The 11922-nt window shown below is 34.7% G+C and overlaps 1 protein-coding gene across 1 annotated transcript in view; it reads right to left on the reverse strand.

Annotated features, from left to right (window-relative positions):
- The window catches only part of LOC107725837 (fibronectin type III domain-containing protein 3B-like), a 76705-nt gene that overhangs the window by 23777 nt on the left and 41006 nt on the right, over positions 1-11922 (reverse strand). The window contains exons 4-9 of the mRNA XM_016535236.1: positions 10895-10971; positions 8585-8816; positions 7013-7291; positions 3413-3471; positions 626-768; positions 288-347 (exon numbers count right to left, since the gene is read on the reverse strand). Of these exons, the coding sequence (XP_016390722.1) occupies positions 288-347; positions 626-768; positions 3413-3471; positions 7013-7291; positions 8585-8816; positions 10895-10971 (850 nt within the window). The remainder of the gene's footprint in view (positions 1-287; positions 348-625; positions 769-3412; positions 3472-7012; positions 7292-8584; positions 8817-10894; positions 10972-11922) is intronic.

The raw sequence follows: 11922 nt of genomic DNA on the forward strand, positions 1-11922 counted from the left end.
ATGCTGTATCCACTGTAGTTACAAGAAGAACACTCTGTGCCAGTACTGTGCCGTTTAATGTAAGCGTTCAGATGCAGAAAATTCTCATATTTAAGTACAAATCCATTTTGTAGCATATATCATCTTTGATTTAGTCATGGTAATAGGACATCAGGGCATTCATCTCTCCTCAGCACTCAAATGAAATTCAAAGTGGTCAGCTAATGGAGCGCTTCACCTCATTTGTGAGTCGCTTTGGTTAAAAGTGTGTGCTAAATGAATAAATGCAAATGTGAAACTACTCTTACCTGACGTGATAGTCTGTGGCTGGTCTGAGGTCAGTGAGGGTGTACTGGAGCTCCTCACCACTGAAACAGAGATGGACTGAGAGTGAAAGTCTGTTTGTGGGAGTAGATGGGTGAAGCATTCTTTAAAACCTCCTTCAGCTTTCCAATCAATTCATAATAGCCTGTATGCTTGGCTCCAGGGACCAAAAAAAAGGCAAAGCTGCAGACTTACATGAGGATATTTTCCTAACCGCACGGGGAAGAATGTTATGTAACTATACTATGAATGAAAACAAATAGCTTTAGTGATTCAGAACACATACATCAATAAAATTATGCATCTAAACAGTGGCCCTTACCTATACACAACCTTGTATTTCCCGTCTCGGCCCTTGTCCTTGAACTGGAGCTCGTAACCACAGGAAGGGACCCGTCCAGATGATCCCAATACAGAAACAGGCGTCCATGACACAAGCGCGGAGCGGGACTGTACGTTAGACACCTGAGGGCCCAAAATACAGACAGATTCAAGTTTTATTACAAAACATAACTACCTGAAATTTAACCTCCAAATCTAAAAGTAAATATTTAAATAAATAAATCATATATATATATATATATATAATATTTTATGTAATATATTTTTAGCAAATTGTATTTGCAATACAATAATGTTTTTTAATAATATTGCTGAAAATATTTGAAGATTTATTAATTTATTTTTAATTAGCATATATAAAAAGGCTGTACAACAAGAATGACAGTACAAAACAATTTGCAGAGAAGAGTCTGGGAGAAGACTAAAAGTTCAAAACAAAGTGAGACGACTGAAAGGCAGGCCCATTTGAATTGTAATTCCCAATTATTTATGATGTCTGGTACATCAATAAATCTAGGCAGCTGTAAATAGTACTTAATTCGGGTGCCAAGGCTACTGCAGGCTCGTCTTCAGTGAATGAAGCATCAGTCAGAGCACCCTGCAGCTGACGTCCTCCACAGTGGCTCAAAGCGGAGAGCGACTGCTCATTCACAAAACAAAAACATCTTCAGCCACAGCAAACCAGGTTATTTATCCGACACTTGCTGTTTTGCATTCAAACCAAGCGATTTTGTTTTAGTAAAGAATAAAAGCAAGAGCTATAAGGTGTATCTTCACAAACATCTAAGTGTCGGCTGCATTAGTAAAACGTTACAGGAACTGATCATGACGAAAGACACTGAAAAATGCTTCATTTATGAAACTGTAATGCCACAGCACCAATCAGGAAAGCAGAAACAGCTTCTTGTGTAGAATAAAAATAATTTTTTTAGGGTGAGATAACAGAAAGAAGCACAAAAAAGCAGGTAAACGTGTTATCATCTTGATAATACACACAAAAAAGAGACTTAACAACCCTCTACGCACACCTTGGCAATATAATCGCCATTGGCTATATAATATAATATAAGTATATAATATAATATAATAATAATTCTCTTAAAAGATATATTAAGAAATACTTGATAACATGCCTCAAACATTCTCCATGAAACACATTACTTACATTTGCGTTCTCAGAGACCTCAAATATAAAACATTTTCTTTTTAACATTACATTCTCTGCTGTACTCAGTGTAGTGGCACACTCCTGTCAGTTGTTTACTTCAATTTGCTTTATTATATTTTCTACAGTGCATTTCTGCAGGGGTCAATCTGACCTTGAACAGAAACAACATTATTACACTGAAGAAACAGTGTGTGCCTACTTTGTGATAGAACAGAGGGTTAAAAGTTCAAAGTGTATTTGCTGGTATCTGATTAGGTCAGAGGAACATGACAATTAAAGGCAATTACGATTATTATCTTTACACAAAAAGGGGTTAAAATATATGAACGAAAATGTACTGGATAGCAAAACATTAACCCATATGGCATCTACACCAATGATGTCAGAATTAACTGCACTTTTCTGAGCCATTTTTGCCATTACTTATAACTAACTGCTCCCAAGGTGGATATATGCCATCAGTTTTCACAATTCATCACAAATATGAACATGTCTCAGTTACATCTGAAAACCAGAACAAGTCTGAATGCTTTTTAATCTTCGATTTGAAATTTAACAAAACCTTCTTTTTGTGTTCTTTAATTAAATGCCACACCTATATATATATATATTCTTTAATAATCAATGTATTCTATATATAATTTTTTGGTCTCCTGTATATTAATATCACATTTTAAACCTTAAACGCATATATAACATGCGTTCCCACTCAAAGAAAGAGACAAAGATTATGAAATCGGTAGCAGAGATGAGAAAAACATATTGATGTGACCAATCAATGAACCATTAAGCCATTCATTAACAGCTGCTGCCCCCTCGTGAACGGAAAGGGAAATGCTTCATTCTGACCATCTCTAAACAATTACAATCCTCATGTCTCAGGAGTCCTTATGTGGTTGCTAAGTGCAGAATGGGTTTAACACATTATTATGAGGTTTCTAGGGTGTTCTGGATGGTTGCCAAGTCATCTATGATAATGCACCCTTTTTTCCAGGCCATATCCTGGTTGGGATTTCCAAATCACCTAAAATGTTTTTCTACACTACTCATACATTATACTGTATGTGTGTGTATTTGCATTGCTTTGATCATTCTCTGTAGATCCCACCTTCTCGCGCGCCACGATTGGTCGATTATGTATAATACCTGCACGCTATTGGTCAAACTACTTTTCAGTCATTACCTTCCACAAATATGAAAAAAAGGATGTATGGTCACCCTACTCTATGATAATCTGATCCCTAGACTCAAGTCAAGTTTATATGATTTCCCTAACCAATTTTATCGTCCACCATGCAAAAATCACACATCTGTTTAGAGAGGAAACAATAACTCTCCTTAACAAGCCTGCGGGATTTGAGGTGTCATTCAAACAATGTTTAAAATAGTTTAAAACCTAGCATTTGGTGTTTGTTTATATCCCTAATGCAAAACAAAAAAAAGTCATGTAATGCTTTCGAAAAATTCTAGAATATTTATAGTGGAGCAATAATCCTGCAGGACAAATAAAACAATAACTGGCAACATTGGTCATTTTTGATTCGCTGAACCGTCTGCGGAAAGGAGATTTGTGAGATGACATGATTTAAAGTCACTCACCTGCGGCTTGTCCATTCCTGATGGCACAGCCTGTACTCGTCTCGTGTCCACATCGTGATCTGCACAGAAAACACATTAAATGTAGCCATCCGTCTCCTATCAGTCATAAATCAGAGTGTGTGTGTGTGTGTGTGTCTGTAACATCTTCATGCTTGTTTGCATAGAGAAAGAAATACAGAGAACATAAATTCAGTATCTCTAGACAGAGACACAGATCTGAGGCAATAGAGACGTCCTGATGGATGGGGCTGTTGGATTGGGCCTGAGCCGGGTCGGAAAGTGTCTGTTGGGGAGTGAGGTTCATAGGTCTGGCTCTTATGGGGCCCAAGGGGCTCCTGCAATGAGTCATCACTGCGATGAAGTCATGGCAACATGACCCCACACTGACCTCCATGGTTTTCCCCCAATAAGATGTTGTTGGGATTGAGAGAGGATGTTTTCAGTGGATTCTTTATTTTATTAGAGGAAGAGGGAAAAGAGTGGAAAAATGAGAGATTCCACTCCAAGTATGGATTAAAATCTGTTCAAAGTGATCTTGAATTACTCATTGGATTCAAAGGAGTCACGACAGTGTTGGAAAACAATTTTGAGAAATAAAGTGATCTTACAAACTACATTTCAGCAGAAAACTGATAAACGTCACAAATTTTTGTAATACAGTACTTCACATGTTTACCAGTGGAAGCCTGTAAAAATAAATAAATAAATAAATAAAAAGGTAATTCTGATCACTTTTTCTCACAATTGCAACTATTTCAAAATTGACGTTCTATTTAACAAAAAAAGCATGTTATTTCTTTTAATTGTAATGATATTTTCTCAATATTTATTAAAATAATTTAGCAAAATGATACAATAAATTACAGTGTTGTCTTGTTTCATTGGTGGTATTAAATGTAAAAAAAATATGTTTAAAATAATTCAGAAAGAAAATAATTTATTTAGCAGGCATGCATTAAACTGATAAAAACTGACAGTAAGCATCTATATAATGTTACAAAATATCACTTTTTTATTTCAAATAAATGTATTAATTAATCAATTAATCAAAGAATCCCCTTTTGCCGTTTACAACATTGATAAAAATAAGAAATTGTTCTTAAGCACTATCGTTCAAATGTTTTGGATCAGTATGATTTGTTTTTAAAGAAATGAATAATTCACTCAGCAGGGACACATTAAATTAATCAAAAGCGACAGTAAAGACATTTATATTTCAAATAAATTCTTCATTAAGAATTCTCATTCTCATTAAAGTTTTATGATTTTTACAAAAAAAACTATGTGTACAACTGTTTCCAACATTGATAATAATAATACATGTTTCTTTAGCAGCAAATCAGCATATTAGAATGATTTCTGAGGGATCATGTAACACCGAAGACTGGAACAATGACGCTGAAAATTCAGCTTTGCATCACAGGATTAAATTACATTTAGAATATAGTTATTTTAAACTTGAATAATATTTCACAATATTACTGTTTTTACTGTATTTTTTAATGAAATTATTGCAGCCTTGGTGAGCATAAGAGACTTCTTTTTAAAAAACATATAAAACAAATATCTCACAGATACCTAATTTTGAACTGTAGTGTAACTAGCTAACTTTTCAAAAGCATAGCTAGACTTGCTTTCACTAGTTGAAATTATGAGTAGTTTGTTGACAAGCCACAGCAAAGTCCTGAACACCGCTGGAGACTGAAGACCAAGTCTAAATGTCTGGTGTCATGCATTTCACCCAGATCTGAGCATCTTCTCAGACATTCTCCACAGGAACAGCTCGGCTTCTCGTCTCTTGATTTAATTTGCCGTGCCTTTTCCCTATGCATTTTAACACGGACCAGCCTTGTGCTGTCACTTCAGACAGGAAGAGATCGGTGTCTCATTATGCACTGTGGTTTCGCCACAGATAGATTACAGACACACACTCTCTCTCTCTCTTTAACACACACAGACACAGAGGCATGGGAACCAAAGGTTCACAAGAACAAAGACCAGGGTAAGATAAGACATTAAAGAACAAAGAGGAAAACAGCGAGACAGAGTGAGCCGTTTTCAAAGGAATGATGAAAGAAAAGGAAAGGATGATATGATACAGAGAATTATGGAATCTACTGCATCTCATGCAACATGTGTTCCACATTCATCCACCATCTGATCCCAGTACAGCTACATCCCTTATTGGAATCCTTGGCTATGTGGAATTCTTCAAGCTTACTGTATAGTATACTACATACTTGAAATAAATACTTTGTACTAAGATTGGTAATCAAGAACTGATTCGTCCTTACAGCTAAATAAATGTTGCAATGAAGATGATGATGAAGGCTGAGCAATACAAAATAAACTATAAAAGACATACAACCATATAGCATAACCAGCATAGTATGATCCAACAAATGACTCCTTAAACTGATTCTTTTTTTAAAATCAGTCAGAAAATTGAATTAAAGCCTAAACATGAATTGTTATAGTATCTTTATCTATTAATACAACAGTTAAAGATAAACTTTTAGAGTTTTGTTGTAATAAATGACACTAAATAAAAATAAGAAACATTTCAATATTAAAAAAAATATATATTTAAAAATATTTTTTAAAAATGACACATTTTGGAAATAAATCGTTATTTTTATTAATTAATTAAGTTCTGACCTTTCAGTTTTATCAAATAAGCCAAGAATGAAATTTATAAATAATTATATAAATAAGGAAAACGAATATTTTTTTGAGAAACGCATATGGTAAAATAATTCTAATATTATGATTTGGTGCTCAAGTAACATTTTTTATTATTATCAGTGTTGGGAACAGTTGTGCTTCTTAATATTTTTGTGGAAACTACGATTTTTTTTTTACTTTTTATTTTTGTTGCAGGATTCATTGATCAATGATTGATTAGTTCAAAAGAACAGCATTTATATGGTAAAATAGTTCTAATATTATGATTTGGTGCTCAAGTAACATTTTTTATTATTATCAGTGTTGGGAACAGTTGTGCTTCTTAATATGTTTGTGGAAACTGTGATTTTTTTTTTTTTTGCAGGATTCATTGATCAATGATTGATTAGTTCAAAAGAACAGCATTTATTAGAAATAGAAATATTACTGACCCCAAACATTTGAACGGTACTGCACAACTATACACTCCAGCAGCAGTAATAGTACTTTTAGTATGCTATTCCCAGCCTATTTCATTCAAGCGACTGACTGTATTGCACCAGTAGTGGGCACTCTTCTACATTCACATTCACACTCGCACTATATACTGTTTATCCAATGTGTATGTGTGTCTGTCACACTAAGAGTAAGTGCTGACACTGATATAACAGCTCAAAACAAAGGCTTAGAGGTAAGGACCCATAAAGCTTCATGGAAATGAGACTTTAAAGTCAACAGATGTGGACAAGATTGTTGACTCATCTCAACAGAGTCAGCAGCTCTGACTGCTTTTCTTTGAGTCCAGCTGACACTGGAAGTATCCTTTGTTTTTGCTCTCAGCTGTTGCCACATGTATGAAAATACGACAGAGACATGAGAACAAAATCAGCAAGATGTCTCTTAAATTAGAGGTGTTTTAAATTCGACTTAGCTCACCCTGTGGCTCAGTGTCTGAGTGTTTGGGGCTTCCTCTGGCTCTTCGATCTGGCCTCTTGTTGCCAGGGCTTCCTCCTCCTCCTCCAGGGCTGCTGTGGCTCTTGCCGTAGCCGTTAGCGGTGGTGGTGCAGGCCGTGGTGTTCTTGTAGCTGTTGGACAGCGGGCTGGTCACCTGACTTAGACTTGTACGCTCCACCGGCTGTTTGAGCTTCTTGGGTGGAGGTTTACAGTACTCCTCATGACCCATGAAAGTGGAGATGTTATACAGCGGGATGATCTCTGAGATAAGACAAAGATCGTAATTACACTATGGAAAGTAGAAAGCAAATGCGTTGCATACACATGAGCACAAAAATGTTAAACAAAGCAACATATTTATGTAAAACATAATTACTGATATACTTTATACTGTATTTTAAAATTTAGTTTACAAAATTCAATATACAATTTATATTCTAGTCTACAAAAGTGTTTTAAGCAGCGTTGTGTATACATAAGCACAATAATGTTAAATAAATCAAAACTTAATATATTACTCAAACTATTTTAGGTTAATTTTCTTATGTTTTTAAAAAACTCTTAAAATATTTTAAAATATTTAAAATGTAGTTTAATAAAAAAAGTAAAAATGTTATAATATATAAAAAAGATGTAATGTGTAAAAAAAAGTCTTAAATGTTATAATATATAAAATGTAATATATTTTTATATTCACTACACAATTTGTATTCGTCTACAAATCTAATTTTGTGCAGCAATGTGCATACATATGATTTAAAATTTTAGTACAGCAAAGAAATTCATATATTTAAAATAATTTAATATAATTATATATTTCATATTCAGTACATATTTAGTTCATATTCAGTATACACATGACGACAAAAATGTCAAATAAATCAAATTACCTTTATATAAATAATATTATAAAATACAGTATATATTTAATATGAATAACATTTTATATTCAACATACAATTTATATTTGTCCACAAAAGTAATTTTATTCAGCACTGTATATCTCACCACACAAATGAAAATAAATGAAAATTTAGCAATTTACAGATTTGATATAATATATATATTTCTATTCTACAAAACTAATTTTGTGTTGCATTGTATACACATATGAAACTTAAACAAAAACACAATTATAGTATAAGTTTAATAAAATTATATGTTTATTAAAGAAATGCATGTTATACATTAAAATATTTTACAAAAAAATTATATATATATATATATGTAAACATATTTATTATATTTCATATTTAGTTTAAAATGTATATTAGTCTACAAAAAGGATTTCAATCATTTAAGAATAAGAAAATCATTCCTTAAAAGCACAAGAAATATTCAGTCAAGCATGTCCCAACTTTTCACTGGTAATGAATGTTCAGATTGGTTGTGTTGTGTTTTCATAGCTTTGTGTGGTATTTCGCTTTCATGTTGAGCTTGGTTAGGAGTTATGATTTCAGTACAAAGAGACGGTTGCCCATCCTCACTGAAGTATGTGTTCAAATAAGTGAATAAGACCAGGACCTTTAGTCTACAGTGGACTATGAAGCTTACCTTCCGGAAAGATGGGTGGCAGTCGGTGCTGATAGAACTGATGTGGGGGCACGTCACCGGGGCTGACTGGGGGATAATATGACGTATGTGAAGCCGGAATAAAGTGTGGGTGCGTCAGGTACGGCGGGTGAATGTGGTGGCTCGGGGACAGAGCCGGAGAGTAACTCGGAGGGTAACATTCAGAATGAGGTGTGACCACAACCCTCCGCATGCCCGTGTTGTCCTCCAGAACCTGAAAATACAAACATCCACAGACGTCATACCAAACAATTCCCAACCTCACAGGCCCTCTGATGTCAGCCATTAGTGCCCCACCCGACAAACAACACCGGATCTAACGTGCCAGCAGTTACGAGGCAACCACAGATGTTCAGTGCCACTTTAAACAAAGGGCAGGAATGCAAAAGTAAACAAGGCCTTCTAATGGAACGGCTATCAAGTACATTCCACTGGAGGAATGCATGCATGGAAGATGCTTACAGGAATCACAGATCTGCTGGTACAGTTCACATGGGAGAATCAACTCACTGTCCTCAACTTATAACCCACGCTGACCAGCTTGGTCACCCAAGGTTAAAGGGTGAGGTTATTGACGACAGCAGAAAACTGTTCGTTACCAAAAATGCTTTTACTGCAGGAAAATCAGCATGTTCTTGGTTCAAGCAGCGAGCTATTAAAACACTTACACAGCATGTACCTTCAAGCCCCCCTGGGAAGTTCATATTTTCTAGTTCGTAATTGATGCAATGTGCATTTAAATTATTGAAGATGCAGTGATGAGGGGTGTTTTCTGGCAAACAGTACACAAAAATGTTTACAAAGTGTTCACTCAATATTTATAATTAAAAATTATGTCCAATACCAACTAGCTTTTCCATTTTAAACCAGAGGGAAAGCTTTGTCCAGAGATAAATACTGACATGTGGGGAAAACAAGCACAAATTTATGTTTGAGTTTGTGTATTCTGCCACGTGCAAAGACAGATTATGTCAAATGTTCATTTGTGCTTATAAATTAAGCAAAAAATTGAACATCATAGTGATTTCAGGAGAACCAACAATTGCTCACATCAACAAATTCATTTTTAAAATAATTTTATCAAGTTTAGCTCTAACTGTTGATGTGAAATTGTTAGTATGTTAATTTTAGTATTAAGTAGTATTTTTAAAATCAAATATTAATTGTATTAATTAATCTCAGAGGTCTACAAACTCAGTTTCTGGATTTATTCACTAACATTAAAAATAAATCTTAAATCATAATGTCAAGACACGGTGACACTATGATTCTATACAACTCAAGCATATCTGGACAGGTAATTAACTCATAAATAGTATCATGGATGGCACATTATTATTTATTAGGTAATGTGTTTAAATATAATTTAAAAATCTGGGGTCAGTAAGATTTTTATTTTTGAAAGTAAATAATACATTTATGGAGCATAGATGCATTCAATTAATCAAAAGTGACAGTAAAGACACTTATAATAACTTAAATAATCCAGAAAAATATATTTTAGAATTTTTTTAAATTACAATCATTTTTTATTTGTAATAATATTTTACAATATTAATGTTTTTACTGTAGTTTTGATCAAATAAATGAAGCCTGGGTGAGAATAGATGTCTTTAATTAGCATAAAAAAATCTTAATAAAAAATCTATAAAAAAAAAACAAAACTTTTGAACGATATTGTATGTTGACTGTTACATATGTTTTTATGTAGAGATAAAAAAAAACTGCCATTTATGAGGCCACATGCTTGTGCAATAAAATGCCATTTCCCATCATTTTCTGAGGCAACAGAGCAACAATTACACACATAATGAGCATTATTATCACTTCATTTTGATGCACTTGTGCTAAAAAGCTCCCATCTTGTTGAGAAGTTCAAAGAGAGAAACTGGTGTGCAGGTCCTGTCCTTCACATTCGGGTGGAATGCGCTAATGAATCATATTTACACGAGTGACCTTTGTGCCATTATAACCCTCCCACTGATTTATTACACCCACAACTCAAACCCTTTTTCCTGCCCTCTCTGCAAGAGTTTTTGACCTTTCTACTGAAATGTCACTGCCGCCGACCTTTAGCAAACTCTGGCCTGACACCGTTCCTTAAGATGAACAACTTGGAATTTTGTGCCTGTTCTTCTGTTGTTTGTTTGGCTGCTGCATACTAGAATCACACTTTGTAAACATGTTTCCAAGAAAGGGATATTCGCCTATGAGGGGTGAAATCACATCCTCATTGTGCGAGAGAGGTTTCGCCACCCCGACGCATGGCCCTGACCCATTCCTGACGGTTACCTGGGAGACGTAGCCAGGAGGAACGTGGATTGGTGGAATGGAACCGTTCGGTGACATCATGGGAACTTCAGCAGGCCCTGAGGCAGAAAAAAAAGAGAAGAAAGCTGTCAATCAAACAGTAACACAATGCTGACTCCGCCCCCTCATTCCATCACGTAATGCAAGGCTAAGCAAAGAAAATTCCAGGGGCTACGAGAAAACAGCAGAAAAACAGGAATGCATTGGTAATAAGACACGTATATGCTTAAGAGATGGAATTACACAAGTTAATCGCAAAGCTACCGATTGCATTCTCTTCATTGTATTCTATTCAAGCGATATATACTATATATGTAGCAAATCTCAACTGCACAATTGTTTATATCATATATCGCATCTATATTATCACCCAGCAACATATTTAAATGATATAGTATATCCATCTTTATCCGCATACATACAGTACTCTCACCTAAAGCTATATATATATACACTATACAGCACATTTCAACTGCTCAATTCTTTAGATCATCACAAAATGTATACCATATTATAGCACAGCTTTAAATTTGGATAAGCACACTGTAGAAAAGACTAATTTTAACTGTAAAAATGCTACAGTAAAAACTGTTAATTGTTTACCGTGAGTTCCCTTACTATATACAAGGAAAAACGAATAGATCTAACCTTACATTTCATGTAATTTTTACACTAACTACTGTTACAGTTTGTGGAAGTGAAAAAGAACAATTCATCTTACTGCAATTTACAGTGAAAACCCATAAACTGGCATTCCCAGAATTCCCTGTGAAAGCTCACATTTTATGGTGTTTTGTTTAAAGGTGGGGTATGTATTTTTTTCAAATCGGGCCGAGCACCAAAACAAACTTGTAGCCAATCAGCAGTAAGGGGCGTGTCTACTCATGATGCAGAGGAGAGAGCGGTCAGTGCACAGGACGGACATTAGCCGAGCCGAGCGTCGACAGAAAGATATGATGGCGGATAAAAAAACAAAAGAGGAAAACGTCTGCGGAACAAAAGAAGGCTTA

Source organism: Sinocyclocheilus rhinocerous, unplaced genomic scaffold (genome assembly GCF_001515625.1).
Source record: "Sinocyclocheilus rhinocerous isolate Xijiao unplaced genomic scaffold, SAMN03320098_v1.1 scaffold1508, whole genome shotgun sequence".
NCBI lineage: Eukaryota > Metazoa > Chordata > Actinopteri > Cypriniformes > Cyprinidae > Sinocyclocheilus > Sinocyclocheilus rhinocerous.